At 39.5% G+C, this 25,668-nt stretch overlaps 1 protein-coding gene across 2 annotated transcripts in view; it reads right to left on the reverse strand.

The window, feature by feature from the left end:
* Positions 1-516: 516 nt before the first annotated feature.
* The window catches only part of otc (ornithine transcarbamylase), a 37,283-nt gene continuing 12,131 nt past the window's right edge, over positions 517-25,668 (reverse strand). The window contains exons 4-10 of one of the 2 annotated variants that reach the window (XM_003218919.4): positions 22,673-22,760; positions 20,657-20,810; positions 13,070-13,192; positions 11,394-11,447; positions 11,162-11,311; positions 4,685-4,822; positions 517-3,115 (exon numbers count right to left, since the gene is read on the reverse strand). In XM_003218919.4, coding sequence (XP_003218967.1) covers positions 3,056-3,115; positions 4,685-4,822; positions 11,162-11,311; positions 11,394-11,447; positions 13,070-13,192; positions 20,657-20,810; positions 22,673-22,760 — 767 coding nt within the window. In that variant the 3' untranslated portion in view covers positions 517-3,055. The remainder of the gene's footprint in view (positions 3,116-4,684; positions 4,823-11,161; positions 11,312-11,393; positions 11,448-13,069; positions 13,193-20,656; positions 20,811-22,672; positions 22,761-25,668) is intronic. The other variant, XM_008107384.3, reaches the window with a different exon arrangement.

Consider the following 25,668-nt stretch of genomic DNA (forward strand, 5'->3'; position numbering starts at 1 on the left):
TTATTGTTCTCATTTTTAACTCATTATCACAATAAAATATAACTTAAAAACTACATTGAAAGTTTCATTAAAAACCTTTTCCAAGAAAGAAATGCTTTAAAGAAGATCTTTAGGCTTCCTCCAGAGAAATCTTTCACTCTCCTGTTAACTGGACAAAGGATAGATTTATATTATTGGAGATAGGTAAATAGAATAAATGTGATAGACACAACTAAATATTGGGTTGTTGTATGTCTTTCGGGCTGTGTGGCCATGTTCCAGAAGCATTCTCTCCTGACGTTTCGCCCACATCTATGGCAGGCATCCTCAGAGTTAGCTACAACAAGTAAGGGTCAGAGTCTGGAGACAGAAAAGCCAGTATGAGTTGCCCAATATTCATTGTGGGAGGATTTCTATCCATAGGCCCCTGTTGTATCCAAGGGCATTGTGTAGCTGGTTGTGATGCACAGAAAACTCCCGAGATCAGTTCATATTATAAAAGGTCACAATTAAAACATAATGACTGGTGATAAGGGGTTTCCCAGGATTTACATTTCAAGTAACATCATTCCTTTATTGAAGATAGGAATTGTATATATTATACCAGAACATGGAAACAAAAACCTATTTTTCATTGTTATATTGATGAAAGGATAACACAGCCTATGGTACTGTCATATCCACATCAAACACCAAATTAAAAAACACACCGTTTTTATTACTTCATGTAATACTTTATATTGGATGTGGATGATAAATTATGATGTTTTAATTATAACATTACTTCCATGTCTGTTAGCTATCTCCAGCATAGTTTTTAGAGGAAAAACAGAATACAATTCTAAAACTTAAAATAGAATAAATACAGAATGGTTATAAATAGATAACTGATTTTGCATTACATATAACGGATGGTCAAAAAACAAAATGGGTGAGGATGGTATGTGAGTAAGAAGCCATGAGTTACGTCTTCTCAGACAACATGTTAAGCTACAAGATGCTGGAACAAGGCTATGAGGATGTCACTAAAATTACAGTCAGCCCTCCACATTCCCTGGGTACAGAGCAGAGGAACCCCACAAAAATAGGAAAAAAAGAAAATAATAAAATCACTATTATTTTTAACCTGAGAGAATACCTATCTATAAATCTCTAGCTCCTCCAGGATGACACTATGGTCAATTTTGGGTAGAAGGTGACCACTGAGTTGCACTGAAGGCCTAGAGGTTCTAGAGAAAATGTTCTAATCAAATCTGCAAATAATCAGATCTACAAAATCAGCTTTGCAAATGTGAAGGACCAGCTGTAAATTCATTTGTCATATACTTGTCTTTGTCTTTCTATTGGAACGTAAAAACCTATCTATTTAGACAGACTTTTGATCACTAATAGGATGCTTAGGAAGAGTCAAAAGGCAATTTTGAGTCTTTGGGGTGTGCCTTCCCCTTTTCTTATGTTTTAAAAACTTTTAATTTTTTTAAAGGGCCAGGCTTTAGCACAGCTAGTTAATCGCCAGCTGCAATAAATCTTACCGATTGATAGGTTGGCAGATCGAAGCGTGGGTCAGGGTGAGCGCCTGACCTTCCAGCCCAGCTCACTGTCCACCTAGCAGTTCAAAAACAGTTGTGAGTAGATAAATTAGGTATCGCTTAAGCGGGGAGGTATTTTATGGCACCATAAAAAGGAAATACCAGAAAATGTCAGCGATCAAAAGAAAGGAAGAAGTCTGTGATCAGGGCTCTTCAACATGAAGGATGGAGAGACAGCACCCCCTTGTGGCCAGAATCGAGCAGAACCTCCAGGATGCCAAAGATGGGAAAATGCCTGCCTGCCCCCCCCCCTCTCTCTATATATATGTATATGTTGTCTTCCCTGTCTGTATAAGGGCATTGAACATTTGCAGTATGTGTTCTGTGATCCGCCCTGAGTCCCCTTCAGGGTGAGAAGGGCAGAATATAAATGTTGTAAAAAAATAAATTGAATGATTGGTTTTAATGCATTTGCTTATTTTAGAAAGTATTCTTTAATATTATAACTGATTGGTATTTCAACTGTATTCTGTTTTATTCATGTGGTAGTTCCTTAGTTCTTGAACTAAGAAAAAGGAGAGATATTAAATAAATGAAGTCTATTTTGACCATTTCACATTAATTCCAAATTCTAAAAATGCATACCTGCACATACATACACTGAAGTTTGTAAAAATATGGATTCTGTAAAGACACTTTATCTATATGCACCCTATGAACTACATTTTGAGACATTTTAAAGGCCAGGAATAGCATCTAGAAATTCAAAGTCAAAACTCTCTGTTCCAACCCACACATTTATCTCAGAGAGTGAAATCAGAGCAATTTACACTTTGTGAAGATCAAATTCCAGTAACATTTCTAGTCTGAACAGGGAATTTATTAGGCAGATCCTAGAAGTTATTATCTGCAGGGGAACAAAGTTCAAGTATAACTGTCCAACTCAAAGCCTCCTTTCTGAAGATAATGATTTCAGATTCATTCCAACAGAATTGAAACATACAGGTTTTTAAGGGAAGGGGATAAGGTGCATTCTCTCTCTCTCTCTCTCTCTCTCTCTCTCTCTCTCTCTCTCTCTCTCTCTCTCTCATTTATTCTTTCTCTCTCACACACACATAGAGACATTTACACAGAGATAGCACATCCTCTAGCAGGAAAATATGATAGTTTTTGAGAATATTGCAGTGATTTCCACTTTACACATTTCCTGGGTACATTTATGATATCAGTTTTACTACTGCAATGTAACTACTGCCTTCATTTCTGACTATTTTATTACATTGTAGCTATCAAGGAGACTAATCAATATGCAGGTTATAAAACAAAAAGGAAATGAGAAAATGAAATGCAGCTGTAACACTTAACCAAGAGAATATATATGCAAGAACCTTCCACAGCATTGATCAATAATCACCATTGTTTTCATCTTTTGATAATTTTGAAAAGAGAAAGAGAGAGAGACAGAGACAGAGAGGCAGGCAGACAATCTTCATGAAGAAAAGTATTCTCCTGGTGTGGAATGTTTTCTCTTGGCAGAAATCCAAAAATCAAAATGTAGGCTTTTGCAGCTGTGGTGAATAATCTGTCAGCAGAGAAGCCATGACAGCCTAAGAAAGAGAGTAAGTGAATAAATGAAATAACTAGTCACACTGGGGAGAGAAACTATATACACTGTATATGCATAATAAGTTGGATTCAGAAACAAAGCTTCCGATGAAACCAGCTGGACTCAGATGTACTGTAAACCACAATTAATTCATACCACTGATTTTATGCTCAAGGGGTTCTCACTTTCTGGAATTCTACAGTGAACTTCCAGGTGACATGGGGGCCAAGAAAGAGAAAAGGGTTCAAAAGAGGAAATTATCTAGTTCTTTCAACAAAGAGGAAAGTAGAAGACGGGTTTGTGGGAAGCAGGGAGAAGGGCTGTGAAATGTATATAAACCTAGGTGGGATTGTATTGTTGGGTAGTGAAGTAAGACAGGTGGAAGGCTTGGGCAACCTACCATAGCAAATGAATAGGCTGGGATTCAACATATTGACTTCAAATCATTTAGTGATGTGACCGCCCATCAAAATAGGCATTCTATATAAATCTATGGAGGGCCAAGTGGGGGCACACATACTAGCTTCATCTCCTTGACAATGCTGGCTCAGTCTGAAGTGGGTATCTTCTACATGAATATAGGTTCTTCCACAGAAAAAGGACTTTGGTTCACCATAGTTCCTGTCCAGGTGTTGGAAATCCTATATGTATAAAAGACAACCCACTTCAGATTAGGCCAAGATGGCCTCAGATGGCTAGGAGTGTGGCAACCCCCAAAATTGTCCAATGTGGTTCAATGAAAGCACAGAGACGAGTAGAGTTGTTGGGTGGGATAAGGACTATATGGTGGGGACTGGAATAATTAGATGCCATCCAAAGGTCTTTTAAGTCATTACTGAGTAGAGTTGGAATATTTAACTTTACTCATTCCCTGGATGAAGTGAAATGGTTTTCCTAACACTTGGGACAAACCAGGTCACGAAGAATAACACTGTGACAAAAATGCTGCACTTTTTGGTCACTATTCACAGGTCTCTAAGTATTTCAGGAAATTATTCTGCTAAGAAGTGCTGATTTTAATGTTTTAGCAAAATGTTGTGTTTTTGTATGCAAAACCTATATCATCTTGCATAACAATATCATGTGACTATATGGAACGACTTTTCATGCAATAAATATGAATTTTGTGGGGGGAGAGAAAGATATTTTCATGAAAAAAAACATTTTTTTGCACAAGATTTGGTGTGTGTGTGTGTGTGTGTGCAAGCCCCAGCAAATATGCGCAAAACTCCCGTGAGTTTCATGGAGGAAAATGCAGTTGCACAAACACTTTGGGCTGCAGAAATACCAAAAAAGAATTATACAAAAATATTTGTTTGTCCCCACAGCCTGAAGGAAACTATATACATTATTCACCTTTGCAAGTGAGGTCAAATTAATTGAATGTTTACTTCCCTACTCCTAATCGAGTTGCATCAACAGACCCTGGATTTGATATATTGACAAAAAGGATATATTGACAAAAATGTAGCCACCAGTAAATTGGTAGAGTGGCATCATCCATATGGCAGCACAATAGCTATTTGCGTCATCAGTGCTATGCCTATATATAGGATCAGAATGGTCATACCGTAATTGTCCATTTCCTGTTTTCAGCCTCTTGAAAAACCAGTGATTGTGGAGAATAAAATACTTCATCATCAACTTCTTCTGGCTTTCTGGGTAAACAGTGTAAAAATGTCCAATCGGGAGCAGCCACTTTACAAGTCTACAAATTGAAAAGAAAATATATAGAGATCTAAGATATGCAACATGAATAATAGAAGACCACACACCAAGCTGACAGCTGAAAGGAAGTACCACCTACTATATTTGTCAAGATTGGTTTCCAGTTTTGGCAAAACCGCTGGGATCATATCAACATAACAAAAGTCCAAAAAGAATTGGATACCTATTCTACTTCTGGTTGTTTTGTCAGCATCACAGTTATTAAAGTAATTGCTCTCTTGCTCACTGCTGCGTGAGATGTGAACAGTCTATTTCAAGTTTTGTGCTTTGTGGGTTAATTAGAGGATAGGAAGTATTTGGTCCTTTCTCGGTACATTCAGGGGGAGAAGTATTTGGCAATGCATAGATATTCCATCTTATCACATTTGTGCAAAATGTGACATGTGCGGCTTGTGGGGAAAAGGATATATTTATATCATTTGTTCTTTTATGCCCATTTCATATAGTACTGTCAAATGAAATAAGAGAGAAAGTTTTCAAAGTGCCTATATTTATTAAAATGCTGAATGTGTTTTAGAAAACTTTGATATGAGAGCTTCTCAACTGTTTCTGAAGTACACAAACTCTTTTATCAGTTTGATCCTGATGAATGAAATATAGATTGCATTACAGAGCCAAATAAATACATACAAACTGGGGGTTTTGCATTCCTCTTCCTCTGGCTTGCTTTATTTCCATTCCCCTTTTAATCTTTTGTTCTCATTTATTACTTAGGCGATCCCTCGTAGTTCGAGGATAATTGTCTTCCATCCTGGGGGTGTGTCCGTAGATGGCTGAATAGACCTATTCTTGATCTGCATGTTCTCCCGCAGTGAGGAAATCGGTTTCCAGGTGGAAGGCGATCCTGGTCAGGGTTGGCTTGACGCTCCTTCCTCTTGGCACGTTTCTCCCTTAAGCCCTCCATTCGTGCTTCTTCGAACTCTGCAGCACTGTTGGTCACAGCTGACCTCCAATTAGAGCGCTCAAGGGCCAAGGCTTCCCAGTTCTCAGTGTCTATGCCACAGTTTTTAAGGTTGGCTTTAAGCCCATCTTTAAATCTCTTTTCCTGCCCACCAACATTCCATTTCCCATTCTTTAGTTGGGAGTAGAGTAGCTGCTTTGGGAGACGGTGATCGGGTATTCGGGCAACGTGGCCAGTCCAGTGGAGTTGATGGCGTAGGAGCATCGCTTCAATGCTGGTGGTCTTTGCTTCTTCCAGCACGCTGACATTTGTCCGCCTGTCTTCCCAAGAGATTTGCAGGATTTTTCCAAGGCAACGCTGATGGAACCGCTCCAGGAGTTTGTTGTGATGTCTGTAGACCGTCCACGTTTCGCAGGCATAGAGCAGGGTTGGGAGGACAATGGCTTTGTAAACAAGCACCTTGGTATCTCTACGGAGGTCCCAATCATCAAACACTCTCTGCTTCATTCTGAAAAATGCTGCGTTCGCAGAGCTCAGGCGGTGTTGTATTTCAGTGTCAATGTTGACTTTTGTGGAGAGGTGGCTGCCAAGGTAGCGAAAATGGTCAACGTTTTCTAATGTTACACCATTAAGCTCCATTCCTGGCATTGCAGAGGGATTAGCTGGTGCCTGTTGGAAGAGCACTTTGGTTTTCTCGATGTTCAATGAGAGGCCGAGCTTCTCGTATGCTTCTGCAAAGGTGTTTATAGTGGCTTGTAGGTCTTCTTCTGAGTGCGCACAGACTACGTTGTCATTGGCATATTGGAGTTCTATAACAGATGTTGTGGTGACCTTAGTTTTGGCTCTTAGTCTGCTGAGGTTAAATAGCTTGCCATCTGTCCGATAGATGATTTCCACACCAGTGGGAAGCTTCCCATCAACAAGGTGAAGGGTTCTCATTTATTACCGTGGAACTATCAATGAGGGTCTAACCTGACACCATCTTATCAATATTTTCTGGACCACTCGCAGTCTGGCTTCAGGCCTGGGCACAGCACCGAGATGGCTTTGGTCGCCTTGGTGGATGACCTCCGCAGGGAACTGGACAGGGGGAGTGTGACCCTGCTGGTTCTCTTGGACATCTCAGCGGCTTTCGATACCATCGACCATGGTATCCTTCTGGGGAGGCTCTCCGGGATGGGGCTTGCTGGCACTGTTCTGCAGTGGCTCCGGTCCTTCCTAGAGGGCCGTTCCCAGATGGTGAAGCTGGGGGACACCTGCTCGGACCCCTGGCCTTTGACCTGTGGGGTCCCGCAAGGGTCTATCTTATCCCCCATGCTTTTCAACATCTACATGAAACCGTTGGGAGAGGTCATCCGGAGTTTTGGAGGGTGTTGCCATCTCTACGCAGATGACACACAAATCCACTACTCGTTTCCATCTAACTCCAAGGAAGCCCCTCGGATGCTGAACCAGTGCCTGGCCGCTGTGGCGGATTGGATGAGGAGGAACAAGCTGAGGATCAATCCTGACAAGACAGAGGCCCTCCTGGTCAGTCGCTCGTCGGATCGGGGTATTGGGTGGCAACCTGTGCTGGACGGGGTTGCACTCCCCCTGAAATCACAGGTCCGCAGTTTGGGGGTCCTCCTGGATTCAGCGTTGACGCTTGAGGCTCAGGTGTTGGCGGTGGCCGGGAGGGCTTTCGCACAACTCAAACTGGTGTGCCAACTGCGACCATACCTTGTGAAGTCTGACTTGACCACGGTGGTGCATGCCTTAGTTACCTCTAGTCTGGACTACTGTAATGCGCTCTACGTGGGGCTTCCCTTGAAGACAGCTCGGAAACTACAACTGGTTCAACACTCGGCTACCAGATTAATAACGGGGGCGAGTTACAGGGAGAGATCTACTCCCTTGTTCAAGGAGCTCCACTGGCTGCCGTTCATCTTCCGGTCCCAATTCAAGGTGCAGACCATCATTTATAAAGCCCTAAACGGTTTGGGACCCACCTACCTTCGTGACCGTATCTCCTACCATAAACCTGCCCGATCTCTCCGATCATCAGGGGAGGCCCTCCTGTCGCCACTGCCTATATCTCAGGCCCGCCTTGTGGGAACAAGGGAGAGGACCTTTTCTGCTGTGGCCCCCTGTCTGTGGAACTCACTGCCCATTGAAATCAGGCAAGCCCCCACTCTTTTAGCCTTTAGGAAAGATTTAAAAACATGGCTCTTCCGGTGTGCTTTCGGAGAGTAACTGTTATACACTTCTTTTGTTACTCCCCCCAACATCTATCCTCTAGACTGTTTCTCTATCTTATGTCCCTGTTCCCTGTGGTTTTTATTCTTATTTCTTTCTCACCCCAAGTTTTAACTGAGTGCTCATGCGGCCCGCCCTGTTATATTGCTTTTTTGACTTTGTGTTGTACTGTATATTATTATTTATTGTATTGTTTAATTGTATTATAATATGTTGTTTTTATATTTTGCTATATTGTATTGTCCTGGGCATGGCCCCATGTAAGCCGCCCCGAGTCCCTGTTGGGGAGATGGTGGCGGGGTATAAATAAAGTATTATTATTATTATTATTATTATTATTATTATTATTATTTGTGGTTGCAGAAGCAGGATGCTTTTCTGGATCTCATGATCTCTAAACCAAGAGTGGAAAAAGTCCAGCCTTTAGCTTCATGTATTTCCATGGGGCTTACTTTTCAGTACCCGAATCCCACTCCAAGGCTATAATAATTTTGTTTGACTACATGTAGTTTAATTTATTGATGTTTGGCTTTAATTTGATGTTAGGATTTAATGTTATTTTCATATGTGAAGTTTCTCTGGGATTTTATGTCAGTGTTTGTTTGTTTATAGAGGCACTGAATGTTTGGCATTGTATGTTAGAATCCACCCTGAGTTCCCTTGGGGAGATAGAGCGGAAAACAAAGTTGTTGTTATTATTATTATTTATTAAATGGGACAGGTAGCGTTATTAAGGAAATGTGATATGGTTATATCAATTGTATGTGTGAATGCTGTGTTCGAAGTCCCAAATGATATTGGCAAGATTACAAAAACACACACATTTACACAGAATGTATTAAGTCTATTAATATACTAATGTAGGTGCACCTGCTATGCTAGAAGTCTTATATAGACTGAACATTTCTTTTCTGGAATCTGAAATTCTCCAAAATTGTCTACATGAAGCAAGAACCTATCCCTATTATTTACCCGCTATTTCTGAATCTGATACCAAATTTTCTGTTGAAGAAGGAACACATCTACTCCCTTAAATGAGTATACCTATAAACACACAAAGCTTATATGTCATCTACTGCAGCTCTCGCCATAGGGGTAACAAGGATGCTCTTGACTCTAGTGTGTTGGAAGTGCATTTTGGCCCCTTCCAGACAGGCCCTATATCCCAGGATCTGATCCACTGCAGTGGTGCAATGAGTTAAACTCTTGTGCCGGTTGAACTGCTGACCTGAAGGTTGGGTTGCTCACCTGAAAGTTGCCAGTTTGAATCTGAGAGACAGGGTAAGCTCCCGTCTGTCATCTCTAGCTTGCGGGGACATGAGAGATGCCTCCCAGCTAACACATCCAGGTGTTCTCTGGGCAGTGTCTCTGTAGATGGCTAATTCGCAAACTAGTAGTATGTTCTCAAGTCACTTCTGACATGATAAAAAAAATCCCAGGTTTTCTGTTTAGTCGAAATTATCTGGCAGTGTGGACTCATATAATCCAGTTTAAAGCAGAAAATCTGAGATTAGATCCTGGGATATAAGGCCTGTCTGGAAGGGCCCTAGCTTTATAATTCCTTCCTGTACCTACCTGTATCTTTCTTTTATAATATAGTAATCTTGCAACTGGTTAATCAGCACTTCTCTCAGGGCAAGCAACTGGGAATCTACTAAGGCAAGGCTCATCCTTTGGGCTGCTCAAAATGCATCAATGTAATCAAGAAGTATTGACTATAGCATTTCATATTTGAAATAAGAATAAAAATCTAGGTGGGTCATTGAATACATTCTGTGTATGCAAGTATAATGTATTTGTAATGGCAATAATCGGGTATTAAATCATATGCTAGAAGGCCGCAATATATCCTTGTCTGTCAATAACACATTACATAATCTAATATATACTCAAATGTTCATATCATGGGAAGTAGTATGGAACACATCTATTATAGGCATTCTGAGAAATGAATGTAAAATCCATTCAACTAATCTATTGATTCAAATAAAGTAGATGGTTTTTTCAGGTACCAACTTTAACTATTTCATTAGATTCAATTTTCAAATTGTATAAAAATAGTTCCCTAACATTTCATATTTTTATGCAAACAAGTCTACTCTACTCTACCTGGTATGTTTCTAGCAATCAGATTAGCACAGTCCATTTGGCGTAAGATTTAATATCCTTGCTAAAATACTAAAGCTACAAAGAGAGAGCAGGAAGAAGGCAATTCGCCAAACCATTTGAAAATAAGTCACCCAAAACCCACCAGAAAAAATAATTATGCAACAAAATAAGTGTCTCAGACAGCACCCTGAGTATCTCATTGGGGACAAACAGAAATAGTAGGACAAGAAAAACAGAGAAGTGACACTGGTTTCAATTTAGAAAGAAATTTTTTTTAAAATCTGTGTTAAGTTTGTATTTCATTGATTCCTCCCATTTAAACTTTTAGGCTTCAGACTGAAAAGTGTCCATTCTTTAGCTTAGGCGATCCCTCGTAGTTTGAGGAGGACTGTCTTCCATCTTTGGTGTCTTGGGAGTGTGTCCGTAGGTGGCTGAAGAGACCTATTCTTGATCTGCATGTTCTCCTGCAGTGAGGACATCAGTTTCCAGGTGGAAGGCGGTCCTGGTCAGGGTTGGCTTGATGGCCCTTCCTCTTGGCACGTTTCTCCCTTAAGCCCTCCATTCGTGCTTCTTCGAACTCCGCAGCACTGCTGGTCACAGCTGACCTCCAATTAGAGCACTCAAGGGCCAGGGCTTCCCAGTTCTCAGTGTCTATGCCACAGTTTTTAAGGTTGTCCATTCTTTACAAGGGTTCCCGCTTCTGATCTAAATGCTGAGTGTTGCTTTTATTTCCATTTCACAGCAGAAGCGTATTCCATTCATTTATGATTTTTGTCATTTATTGCTCTCTGCAGTTAATGATTAGAATACTAAACTAGAAGGTATCTTGTAGTTTGGTGTGAAAAAAGGTTAACTTTTCCTGGGTTTGATCACTTTCTTCATGTGTTAGTGAGGCCTCTTTGCATACACAGAACTTGACAGAAATGCCATGTTCATCAATTGCAACTTCAGTGAATATATTTACTTGTTTTCAACATCATCTAATGTAAATGATGCCCAATATGTTTTTGGAGCTATCTGCTGAAAACTAAAAAACACACATAAAAACGAAATGACAAGGCTTTTGTATTTTACCTCCATTGTGATCTGGTAACCCTGGAAAGCTTTCAGCCTCTTTTGTTTTTCTTCTTCTTGCCCCATGCTTATCCATGTGTCTGTGATCAAAACATTAGCTCCATTGGCAGCTTCAAGAGGATTAGTGGTGAGAAACAGTTTGGTGCAGTACTAACATAAACAAAGCAAAAGAAGTAAATAGAGTTCACAGGGAATGCAGAATACAGAACATTTGAAAAATGCATGTTCATACCTTTCTGGAATAATCTTCTGCTATTTGAATCACCATGGGATCTGGCTCAAAGCCCTGTTGAAAGAGAGCACAATGGTATAACATATTTCATTTTTGCAACTAGCATGTACCAAACATTCAGCATTGTGTATAAATCTACTGTAGTTTTTCTATATAATACGGTGTAGTGGTTTGAATATTAGACTCTGGAGACCAACTTCTGAAATCTTGCTTGGCCATACAACCCACTGGATAACCTTGGGAAAATCACACTCAGAGAAGGCAAGTGCAAACCCATTCTGAGCAAATCTTGCCAAAAAATCCTGTCACAAGTTTGCCTTAGGGTTGCCATTAGTTGGAAACAACATGAAGGCACACAACTAGAAGAATAATTGAGCAAATAATGCCAATTCCATCTTCAAGGGAGTCATAAACTTGCTTTCACAAGATGTAGTTAGAGCCACAAACTTGACATGCCTTAAAATAAGATTAAATGGGTTTATTTAGTTTAGGGCCATCTATAGCTATTTGTCAGGATAGCTATATATCACATCCAGTATCAGTGGCCATAATGCCTCTGTTAGCAGTTATCAGGGAACATGAGCAAGATTATTGCACTCGTTTCCTGCTTGTGAGAAAGAAGAGGAAAAGATGATGTTCAAATTGACCATGATATCCTGGGCCATCACACTGGGATGGGACTGGGTCTCCTTCTCGGTGGCTGCCCCTCAACTCTGGAACTCCCTGCCCAGGGGACCCAGATTGGCTCCCTTCCTGCTGTCCTTCCAGTAGCAGGCTAAAACCTTTTTATTCAGACAAGCTTTTAAAGATGAAGGTTGAGAGCTAGTCAGGGGATGCTGTGGTTTTTAAGTTTGAATATGTTTTTATGGATTTTAACTGTGAATTTTTAATACCATTGATATTTAATTGTGTTTTAACGTTTCAATATTTGTAGATTTTAAATTTTATTGAAATTCTTTTAATGAGTCTTCTTGTGGAGGGAAAAGGTTGGGTGTAAAAAAAACATAATAATAGTATTAATAATAGGCCTATAGTTTTTACAGTATGTTGTTGTTTGCTTGGATGGTTTGCAAAAATATCAATACAGGCAGAGTCTTTGACCATGTGAGATTTGAGAGATAAAGTGATAAAATACAGGCAATTACAATGCAATTTGATTAACAACATAAAAACCTCTGCCTATGTTGATAGATCTCAAAACCATCCGAGGTAACAAGAAAAACAAGATCTTGTCAAAATGTAGGCTTCTAACTCTAACATCATTTTTTTCTTCTCCTGTAGAATTTTAACAGCTTTGTCTGGTGAAGAAGCCAGCAGAGTTTTGAAAACTTCCATGATGTATTTTGTGCATATCTGATTGCTCTTTTGAGAATTTTGAGGGATGTAGCACTCAAAATCTCTCCATCAAGGTCAGATGTACCTAATGGGTTGTTCTTTATCTTATTTTCAACCCTCTACAAATACAACAAAAAATGAGTTTTTCCAGTGGTTTCAGAATCAGATATTCACTGGTTACCCATGGGTTTGGCCAATCAACTTACTATACATTCAGCTAAAAGGAAGGGGGAAAGGAATACTTGATTTTCTTTTAGGCAAACTAAGAACATGTCTGGGATTCACATTACCGCATCTGTCCCAATCCATATAATTTCTTTCAAGGTACAAGATTTTCTTACTTTTGGAGTAGCAATGTGCAGATCCATCCCAAATTTAGCAGCACTCAGCATAATAGAATTCAGAACATTATTTCCATCACCTATCCAGCTGAGTGTCAAACCTTTCAAAGATCCGTAGTGTTCCTAACAACAACGAAAGTGTCAGTACAACATGGTAACTTTTTTTTTTCATGCAGTGATAAATAGCAGTAGGTGTTCTCAGCAAAAACAGTATCATAACGATATGGATATCCAAATTGGTTAATTATGAACTGTAATATATTTATAATCATGCTTATAATTTGTTGTCTAGTTTGCCAGTATGGATTACAAGCTGTCCCTAATTTATAAATGACTCACAGTTAAGAATGGGGGCAAGACAACAGGAAGTAAGAGAAATCTACCCCTCGGAAGGGAAATTCCCTCTTGAAAGAGTTATCATAGTGAAAAGGTGTCTCCACTGAAGCTTTATCACCAATCCGTATTTCCACAAGAAGCCATTTTTTTCAAAATCCATTAATCACAGAGACAGAAAGTGAGGTGAAATTTTCTGAACAGGTGCACAGACAGCAAAACAAATACCACAGGGATGTTAATCCTTTCCTATGCTATCCAAACCTTATATATCTCTATCTATCTATCTATCTATCTATCTATCTATCTATCTATCTGACTGTAGTTGCACTTAAACATGTACCTGTTCTGACTTACATACAAATTCAACTTAAAAACAATTCTGCAGAGCCAATCTTGTTCTTAACTTTGGTACTGCCTGTATTCATAATCATCAAATTGCCATTCCAAATTTCTCTGTATTCCCTTTTTAAAATGCTCTAATATGTCTACTTTATAATGTCAGTATTAATACAGTGCTTTAAACTCTGTAACAGTATTATCATTTCATAGTATTACAACATTAGCTGGGTCATCTATGCCAACTCTTGCCATCTGCCATTTGTCTAAAATGATCAAATGAAAAAGAATCCAAAATGCTCAGGGTAGTCCGATTCAGAGTTGAAAAGCTCTTACCAAGAAGAAGTTTCTCATAATATTTAATCAGATGCTCCTTTCCTGTAATTAGCATCTACTGTTTGGGTGCCATACTTAGACCAGTAGAAACATACTTGCTCCATCTTTCATGAAACAGACTCAATCATTAATATATTAGTCACTCTTTAGTAGAGGATACCAAATAGTGAAACCCTGCCGTTTACTTGTCCACAAGTTGTCAGATGCATCCATCTCAAAGATTGTATTTCTAATTGCCTTCTTGTCCAACTGCATTAGGGTTGTTGTTGACTCATCAAAATAAAGATGGAGCAGGGCCAACCAGCATTAAGCTCAACCTCCCCACTTCTATTGCTTCTTCAAGCATTGCTTTGTTATATTCTCATCCTCCATTTCCAGAAGTCTCTTGCCATATGAGATGTTAAGCTTATGCATTCTGGCCTTAAGTGAGGGAAGATCCAATGCAAGGCAGCTGGTGTTCCAGGGGGAAGGGCTAAAAAAGCTTTTACAAACTCATTCTTGATACATTCAACTTGCTTTGTGTTACCCTGTCCCCATATTTCCGCTCCGTATAACAATTGTGGGACATACCAAGGAATGTTTTCCCAAAGGCTAGAATTGATTTTGATGACCTCCAGGTGGATAATCTGGCTGCCTCTATATGACTCTTCCAGTTACCATTATATGTGAAGTGTATGCCCAAGAATTTAAAGCTGTGAGACTGTTCTATTGGGTGGACATCCAGGTGCCATTTATGTATCTGTTCTCTTGGAGAATACCATCACTTTGGTTTTAGAATGATTAATCCTCAACTTCTCTTGATCACAAATTCTATCTATTGTCCTCAAGTATCTCCTAAGTCCTATTTGTGTAGTTGACAGGAGGACCATATCGTCAGTGTATAATAAGATTTGAATTCTCCTATTTCCTCCTGATGGTGGGAAGTGATCAAGGGAGCTCAATTCAGCAAACATAGAAATTGAACAGAAAAGGTACCAGCAAACAACCTTGCACAAAACCTCTTCTTGTGTCAATGTTGTCCGAGCGCTTACCTGACAGACCTAACCACATTCTTAGATCTGTCCCTGAATATAGCTGGTGCAATAATGGCAACAGTCATATATCCACATTAGTTTTTGCCAACTTTGCCCACAAACACTGTCTATCAATTGAAGTAAAATCTACAAAAGGAGCATATAGACATCTCTTTTGTTTCTTCAGACTGTTTTGGATTAAGTGCAAAGCACAAAACACACAATTATTAAGATGGCTAGCACATCACCTGTCAATCAGGCTAAACATATCAAACTTCCTTATTCCTCTTAGGGCACACCTACACTGTTGAATTAAAGCAGTTTGACATCACTTGAACTGTTATGGCTCAGCATTATGAAATCATGGGAGTTGTAGTTTGATGAGGAACCAGCATTATTTGGCAGAAAAAAACTAAAAACCTAGCAAAACTACAACTTCCATGATTCCATAGCATTAAGCCATGGCAATTAAAGTGGTTGCAACTGCATTAATTCTACAGTGTAGATACATCTTTAGCAATCAGTTTCCAGATACTTCAATATCTTATGGTGACCCTTTTTAACTCATTCTAGCTTGTTGGTATCTTTTTACATTGTGGTGCCTACACACATGCTTCAGATGAAGTCTGACTCAAACAGAATATAATGGTTCTACTATTGCTTTCATTTGAACACAATATTTCTGCTGATTCAGCCAAGGACTCCGGAACTGGGTTTTGGTTTTGGTTTTTTTGGAGGGGAGCAATATTGGTAGGCAGGTTGCTACTGATAGATTAATAATTCCTCAGAGTAATCCAGCATGGGTCTTCTTCAAGCATCGCAGAGGCTAAAGAATCATGAAAATGTCTTAAAGACTCCAAATGTTCTAAATAGAGAAAAATCTGAAACATACAGCTTATCCAGAAGAGAATCTTGTACTAATTTATGTGTCACTTCTCTCCAGAAATAATTGGTGAGTCCCTTTGGATTTGGTCTGTGAACCAATTACAAATCCATCTATCACCTAGCCAACATTTTAATAGCTTATCTGTGGAAATATCATGAAGGATCAAAATGTAGTATATCCACAGGATTACCCTTAGCTGCTAAGTTTGTAATGGTTTTTTTTAAGAGAGAAGATCATGTGGCATGACTTGTTTCTGAGAAACCCAACCTGGCTCTCAGTAATCACAACATTCCTTATAGTACTCATTAACATACTGCTTAATAAATAGTTTTAGATTTCTTCCAATTATCAATATCAAGCTGATTGTTCAGATCTTTCAATTTAATTATTTTAAAGATGTTGACAACAGCTGCCCATCTCTAGTCTTCAGGTACATCACATGCTCTACAAGAATTCTCAAGGATTATAAACACAGGTTGTGAAATTATATCCATTAGGTCTATTAGCTGTAGTCACATCCTGATTGTATTATACATGTTCCATATTCATCTGTGACTTAGTGCAATGTCATGAATTCCAAAGGATTTTCTTAAGCAATAAATATTCAGAGCTGGTTTTGCCAGTCTCTTTCTCTGAAAAGTGGCAATACCCATACATGCATACAATTTTAAAGCATATATTTTTAATCTTAATATATGATCTATTTTTAAGACGCTACACTATGAACCATATACACTAAGACAGAACAAAATATGAATGGGGATACAGCTCTAAGGTGTATCCCAGAAGGTGACTGGCAAAGGAATAAATGCCAGCACACCAACAGGCAATGAACTGTTACATAAAAACAGTGAGTCATTTGTGATTACTAAAAGCCTGTCAGTTCTTGGTGATACAATAAAATATGAGTGGTAGGCAAATGGGAGCAGGCTGTAAGCCAACAAAAATTACAGGAGAAAAATTATTTGTTTCACTCTGCACTATAATTGGGCTAGGATTTCTTTTGTATTGGATCTCATGGTGTTACAGCTTTCAAAGCAGCTTACAAAAGCAGAGGGAACAACCGCTATTCAGAGTATCTCACTGCCCAACAGAGTCCCTACTTCTCCATTACTGTGAAGTAGGTATTTCAGTCCCCAAATAATATTTATATGTGAGAAGAAAAAAACAGCACAGGCTGAATATCTCTTATCCATAACGTTTAGAAGTTGAAGTGTTTTGGATTTTGAATTTTTTCCAGACTTGTGTTGCCACATAACACCAATCTTACTGCAGCTGCACTGGTTACCAATTGAGCACCGGATCACTTTCAAAGTGATGGTACTTACCTTCAAGGCCTTGCATGGTCTGGGGCCGATGTACCTGAGCGACCGCCTCACCCCCTACCAACCCCAGAGATCCCTCCGTTCTGAGGACCAAGATCTACTGGAAGTTCCCAGTTTTAAGACCTTGTGTCTAACAACAACCAGACGCAGAGCCTTTTCAGCAGTGGCGCCATCTCTCTGGAACACTCTGCCACCTGAAGTTCATGCCTTATGGGACTTATCAGCCTTTCGCAGGGCATGTAAAACACACCTGTTTCGGCAGGCATTTGATTTCTGTTATTAATGTTTTTAAAAGATGCTTTTAGGATATTTTTAGATTTTTTAAAAGATGTTTTTAAGATGTTTTTAAATTTTTAGATTTTAGCCTGTTCTTGTAAGCGCCCCGAGCCCTAGGGGAGTGGTGGCATATAAGTTTGAATAATAAATAAATAAATATACAAAATGAGATATATTAGGGATGGGCCCAAGTCTAAACACAACATTCAACCATCTTTCATAGGCGGAAGTCAATAATAATTTTGTGCCTATTGAACCACCAGAAAGAAAACAGTCGCTATCTCAGTCACACATGTAAACAATTTCGGAGTACAGGCAGTCCCCAAGTTACAAACAGCCAACTTACAAAACAGTCATAGTTAAGAATGGGGTGAGACAACAGGAAGTGAGAGAAATGTGCCCCGGGAAGAGAAATTCACCCCTGAAAGAGTTATCATGGGGAAAAGGGGTCTCCACTGGAGCTTTATCACCAATCTTTGTTTTCACAGAAAGCCAATTTTTAAAAATCCAATGATCACAGAGACAAAAAGTGAGATGAAATCTTCTGAACAGGGGCACAGACAGCAAAACAAGCAACACAGGGGTATTTACGGTAGAGTCTCACTTATCCAACACTCGCTTATCCAACATTCTGGATTATTCAACGCATTTTTGTAGTCAAGATTTTCAATACATCGTGATATTTTGGTGCTAAATTCGTAAATACAGTAATTACAACATAGCATTACTGCATATTGAACTACTTTTTCTGTCAAATTTGTTGTATAACATGATGTTTTGGTGCTTCATCTGTAAAATCATAACCTAATTTGATGTTTAATAGGCTTTTCCTTAATGCCTCCTTATTTTCCAACATATTCGCTTATCCAACATTCTGCCGGCCCGTTTATGTTGGATAAGTGAGACTCTACTGTATATATAAAAAGAGAGAGTGGGTGCAAGTGAGCTCTGAATAATATAGGAAAGGGTGAATACCCCTGTGTTGCTTGTTTTGCTGTCTGTGCCCCTGTTCAGAAGATTTTGTCTCACTTTTTGTCTCTGTGATCATTGGATTTTTATTTAAATTTAAAAATGTATTTCATATTTCCAGCTAAGGGCCTCATGGAAAGAACCATCTGCGTACATAGCAGGACTCCCACAATTTTCCATGTTTCTTTGTTTTCTTCATCTAAACTGAAGTATGCCCACTCATAATTTGAGTGATTCATCTTTATGCAGCAAATGGCTTTCCCATGAATATTCTAGCATTTCCTGAAGCAAACAGATTAGGTTTGATTCTTGTGTATAAGTGCAGAGGAATTGCAGGCCAAGGAAGGCTACATCAGGTGTGTACGTTACATATTTCTGCATAAAACATTAAGTGAATACAGTTGCCATGTATAATGTGGAACTGCTCACAAAGAACAAAGTGAACTAGTAAAACTTTACATACATCTGGATCAAATCAACTTTGAACCAATTTGTTCACTATTTTTCAGACTGTCCGATTATTAATATGAAAGTGGCATTTGGAAGGAGAATAACTTTCTGATTGTTAACTATTATCAGCCATTTAAGTTGTTGTTGATGTTGTTCTTGTTACAATTATCCTACCTTTTTTCCAGTTTGGGACTCAAAGTCATGCACAGCAGGTTAAAACAGACATTGTTAACATTTACCTGATGGATGATATTGTTTTGGCTACTGTTATGTTGTATGTGTTTTATTGTGAATTCCATTTTTAAAAAATGAACAGAGAAAACTTCTGAAACTAATAATTTAGGTAGGTACTTTGATGGCAGACTGTGTGACTGATGAACTCAAAAAGCCTCTAGAATCAACAACATTACTTTTTTCAAATATCATTTCATTACTTTTCAAACACAACTGTAAATAAAGGTTTATCAAACATCTGCTAAAGTAGATTGGCCCAATATCATGGAACATGAAAGAACTCCCTTCTTGCTGTTATCCATGTGTGTATGTGCCTTCAAGTCACCTGTCGACTTGGGACAACCCCATTAATTTTATATGGGGGTTTTGGGCAAGGAATATTCAGAAATGGTTTGCCTGTTCCCTCCCCTGTTGCCACACCAGTAATATTGGAGAAGGAATATATCAAGAGCAGAAACTGCAGGAAGGAATGGCAGGAGGAATATAGAGATGGCAAGAAAATGTTATTAAGCTACTGCTGTAATTTAATTCCAAAAATCTTGACACTTACCCCCTCTCCAAGACTCCCCAAGCCATCACTATATACAAAAAAAAAGCCATACTAGTCAGAGCTTCAACCCTATATGAAGAGAACAGATTGTTCAAGAGAAAAGATGGGGCCATGAGGAATGGTGGATCTGTTGGTGGCAGCACACTTTGGACAATGATCTGTAAAAAGGAGATCAGCATCTAAATAGCCCAGTTATTAAGAATCTAGAACCTAAAATCTGGCTTTTGGCCTCAGGGGATGATGCCAATAATTCAAAGGAAGTATCATAATGGAAAAGGCCTTGCTCACAGAACCTTGCCCAAGTTTTCACCACTGCCTATCAAGATCTATGTTGTTTGCACTCCTCTGCAAGACCATGTTGCTGTCCGCAAAGTACAGTTCAATGGGCCCCAAAAAAAAACAGCTCTGGAATCAGAAAATACTGAAATAGATTGGCCCCATTTAACAGAAGAGACTCGGCCCATCAGAAGCAGGAAAAAGCCATGCAGATGGACCAGAACTGCCAAAGGAAAAGCACAAATGCCAACAAGCTACCCCATTCAAAATAATTTAAAATACTGAACATTTCAAATTTCTTACTGATTTATTTTGGCATTCCTTACCACAGATTTGAACAGATTTATAGAATTAGTTCCACACTACATACAGAAAGATTGAGGCTAGAAACACCAACTTACTTAAGGTCGTCTAGTGAATTTGTGACTATAGTAACATTTGAAGCACTCACTTTTCAGGCCACTACTCACATTCTGACTTCTTGTACTAATCTGTCTGTTTTTAAAGGATGCTATATCTCACACAGTTAGGATTTATGTCTGAATTATAAAACTGCAGCTAGCTCAAAGCTAAGTTGTAAATCAGGGAATAGAACATTACCTGAAGTGTAAGGTAATCAGCCAAAATCTGGATAGGATGGTCAAAATCTGACAGTCCATTTATCACGGGGATTGTGGCCTCTTGTGCCAACATCTCTAGATCACCCTGTTTATAGACTCGTGCTAGGATTGCATCTGTCATGGTTGACAATACTCTAGAGAGAGAAAATAAACACAATATATCACCAAAAGTAAAGGCACAATGGTTGGTCTTTTCCTTCTGCTGCTGTATAATTTAGGGTGCATCTACACTCTAGAATGAGTGCAGTTTGATACAACTTTAACTGCCATGGCCTAATGCTATCGAATCCTGGAAGTTGTAGTTTGGTGAGTCACCAACACTATGTGGCAGAGAATGCTAAAGATCTTGTAAAACTGCAACTCCCATTACTCCACAGCATTGAGTTGTGGCAGTTAAAGTGTCAAGTTGCATTAATTCTACAGTAATGATGCACCCTTACAGTTTTTGAAACAGTTTAAATACTTTTTCACTGTTAACTTTCTTAAACACTTTAAAAACAATGCTGCATGCTCATGAATGAAAACATATTAAGAGCATTTTACATCAAAATACCAATCCATCATGTAGAAAAAAACTACATTCAACAAAACAAATTTGTTCTTAAACTGCATTTAATTTTTATGAGGTTGGTACAATGTACTTTGGGACAATGTAATATTTAAAAGCTGTCTTAATACTGAGGCTAGGAAATTTTTGAGAAGTAAGTATAATCAAATTATGATAATGTACAATCCAGAATATGTGAAGCAGAAAATAACTATTGTTTGTTTCCTTGTAATATATGTATACTGTGTAATGTTGAGCTAAAACAGCATATATCTAATACAAGTTGCTGAGTAAGCAGGTACTATTGTGTTCATTGACCTACTGTTTCAGATTAGAAGACAGAGACAACAATAGGGACTCCCCTATTTCCATTTCCCAATTGGAAAGACAAGGAAAGCACAATAGAAATCTCTGCTGTTATCTCTATTTCCATTGAAGATATTAGTGAGCTTAGCCTACCCTGTGTTCTCTGTTAAGGAAAAAAAGCACAATGTTGGAAATGGGGAATTGACCCAAATGGAGCTGGTGCTTGTTTTTGGCTTTGCTCCATCTTCCAAATTTCCTCCATTAATGGAAAGCAATGAAGAATCAAAGGCATTTAGTTGGAACCGGAGAGTCAAGTGACTCATTCTCTTCTTAAAACATGAGCTTGAATAGGCATGGCTCTGTTCTTAGTCTCTCTCCCTGAAAGTGAAGGGAAATGCAAAGCTGGATCCAGTTTATGCTGCCCTGAACCTAAGACAGAGTATGGTCATACCTCCAATATCTTCTGGCCTTTACTTAGAGTTTACCTGCCCCTGTCTTAAGACTTTATCACACATCAGGTGGACTGCATTTACAGCAGGATAACAGCAGGACTTATCACATGATGTCATTTCTCTTCTGTTGTTCTCTCAGTGGGAGACTGTTGGAAAGCATTTCTTTTACAAAAAAAGATCATTAACACATTGTTTGTGTCTGCAAAAGACATGCTTTCTTTTACACTAGGAAAATGGCAAGAGAAGAGTGATGTCACGTGATAAGTGTCCGTCTAAGACACTGCTGTTTTGCTGTAATTGTAATTTGCCTGCCTTGTGTGATAATGTACAATAAACGTGCCGACCTTTTATTCCAACAGAAACTCAACTATCCCTGCTGTCTACTTTCTGATACTAGACATGATGACATTTTCAAAAGCAACTTTGCATGTCACGAGTCTTACAGATGTCCCATTTGCCTGCCAATCAGTACTGTAAACCATGAACACATACAATAAGTTGTTCTCCTGATCTCACTCTATCTATCAAATGTACACACAATGAATGGGCTCCAATGAGAGATTAACTATAACTATTCTAATAATGCACATTTTTCCACACCCTAAACTTAGAAATTTGAGAACTTCAAGCAGTTTTAATGTTTTCACCATATAAATATGCAAATGAAATAGTCACAAGGCATGCTACAAACCGTGCTGTGTCCATGATGCTCTCATTAATGCCCAGGTGAATGTCTTGCAGTGTGAGGAAACAGGGATGACCTCCAAGGAGAGCAAATCCTAAAACAGACAGAATCCTTAGAACACTATCCAATTATTCCAAAATGTTGCAGTATGTCTTCGCATCAAGTCTTCCCAGACATTTAGATATAGTTGTGAGCAGGGCCGTAGACAGAAAAAATTTTCGGGAGGGGTTTTGAAAATTTCGGGGGGGGGGGGGGTTGAACCCCCAGCACATACCCCTCCCCGCTACAAACCTGTCAATATCTGCTTGAGATAGTGCCTGGAGGGACTCTTAATGTTTTGCATCTCATAGACTTAGCATGGGGATTTGGTTAACCAGTTAAAATTCATGAGTAAACGAGATTTTTTTTATAACTTGAAAAATTTCGGGGGGGGGGGGGGGGTTGAACCCCTAAAACTGCCCCCCCCTCGCTACAGGCCTAGTTGTGAGGATAATCTGAGTTATACCCCATGGCCCCATGTTAGCCGCCCCGAGTCCCCGTTGGGGAGATGGTGGCGGGGTATAAATAAAGTTTTTATTATTATTATTATTATTATTATTATTATTATTATTATTATTATTATTATTATTATATACAGATGTTGAGTTAATGCTATCTTTCAAATAGAATTGTGAAATCCTTTTAAAAGAATCCTTTTTTAAAAAGAGAAAATCCATATCTATATTCTTTTCTACCCTAAAATACACTGCTATCACATTTTAAACCTTTTCTCTACATGAATGCCAAGATCACATCAACACAGTACCTTGATATTATCTTTTGGCTCCTGTTCTTTCTGAATTGACAGCTATTAGCAGCCATTTAACTAGATATCTACTGAGACAAAAACTGAGTAGAAAGTATGAAAGAGGCAGCAGGGTCGAATCTATTAACACAACCAATAGCAAATAGAAGCTCTCACATGTGTAAGCAGTAGGCTTGATCGATCCACGAAAAATTTGATTCTAAACTCGTTTCAAAACTAGAGGGGGGCAGCGTTTCGTTTCTGAAGGTATTTCTGAATTTTGCCCCCCAAAAAATTCGAAATTAACGAAAATTCGTTATTTTCAAAATTAATTCGTTAATGGCGGACGCGCATGCGCAATTCCCAAAAACAGCACAGAGGGAGAGGACTTTACAGGACTCTCCCACCCTCATTTTTTGAGTGATCTTCTTCAAACTTGGTACAGTGGTAGAACACATTTAACACTGATAGTTCACCAAAATTTGGAGCGTTTCCCTTATCCTCTGATTTTTGGAGAATTTTCATAGCTTTTATAATAAACCATTTTTTAATAATTGCAGAAATCTGTTCCTGGTTTGAAAGTCTTATTTCCTGTTAAATTGGGTTGTCTTTACTGTGAAAGTCATTGTTCTACTTCAGAAACTTTGTTTTTGTGGCTGAAACTTTGTTAAATTGGTGTGTGTGTGATATATACTGTGTATATATATATATAGTCCCTGCATATGTGTGTGTGTGTGTGTGTGTGTGTATAGGTAAAGGTATCCCTTGATGTTAAGTTCAGTCACGTCTGACTCTGGGGGTTGGTGCTCATCTCCGTTTCTAAGCCCAAGAGCCAGTGTTGTCCATAGACACCTCCAAGGTCATGTGGCCGGCATGACTACATGGAGTGCCATTACCTTCCCAGAAACACCCAGAAAATGGGAATTCCAGACAGGAAACAATCAGGGCCAGCTAATACCTCCCAACAAAGGATTCCCCCAGGTAGGAAGCAGCCAGGCTTTGAAGCTGCAAGGCTATTCAATGCTAATCAAGGTGACCAATTGCAACATTCACACTTGCCTCCCACAGACAAGAGTTCTTTCTCCCACCCTGGACCTTCCACAGATATATAAACCCCACTTGCCTAGCTTCGCACAGACGTCAAAACCTCTATGTCTGCCACAGATGTGGGTGAAACGTCAGGAGAGAATGCTTCTGGCACATGGCCATAGAGCCCGGAATACATACCACAACAGTGTGATCCCGGCCATGAAAGCTTTCGACAACACAACCACAGTATCCATTCAAGTTCATGTAGCGTGGTATGGAGACCTGTATTGGGGGGAGGGAGGGTGCGAATCTGGGCCCCTGGGAGTCGTAGTCCTCCCTCCCTCCCTCCCCGGGAGCAGCCGAGGACGGGCCTGGCCCACACCCCCTCGCATCCCAGGCCTCTTCCTCCTCACCGCCGGGCCCCTCTCTGTCTCTCTCGGTCTCTCCAGGCCTGAGCTGAGGCGAGGCGGCGGCGGCGGCCATTTCCCCCCTCCGTCTTCCTCCTCCTCCTCGGCCTCCTTCCCCCTCGCCCCCTCCCATTGGCTGAGCCCGTGACGCCCCTTTTGCTGAGGGGCAAAAGGAAAGGGCCTGAATGGTGGGAGTTTGGGTGATTTGCAAAAGCTTTTTTTTCCTAACGAAAAAAACGAAGAAATAAGAAAAAACGGCCTCTCGCGATTCGAAACCGCGATATCCAGACGTGTGGACAATCAAGGCCGCATATTGCTTCAAAACAAACGAAAATAACGAATTAATAACGGGTAACGGGGAAATCGAATTATTTGAGCAAGCCTAGTAAGCAGATGGCACAGGGATTCAAATCAGATGAAAATGCAGCCGTCTGTGTGATACTATCTATTTCAACCCCTGTCCTATCTCAGCTACTGGACAGAGAGGGGAGAAAGCTACAAAATACAGATATTTCATTTTGCTATGTGCCTTCAAGTCAACTAAGGCTTATATAGCGGCTCTTATAAGATACTCTCAAATTTTCCCAACTTGGCAGAGACAGTCCCAATTAAATCTTTGGTTTTCGATTTTTTCAGCTGCTTTTAATATGTCTGTTTTTCTGTCCTCCTCTCACTTTCTCCCTTTCTCCTCACCTAACTTCAATTGCTGCAAACTGAGTTCAAAGTGAAAAAGTAGTTTCCAGCCAATTCACTCAGCAGAAGCGAAAGGGGAGGAAAGAGTG

This window comes from Anolis carolinensis, chromosome 3 (genome assembly GCF_035594765.1).
Source record: "Anolis carolinensis isolate JA03-04 chromosome 3, rAnoCar3.1.pri, whole genome shotgun sequence".
NCBI classification, from domain to species: domain Eukaryota; kingdom Metazoa; phylum Chordata; class Lepidosauria; order Squamata; family Dactyloidae; genus Anolis; species Anolis carolinensis.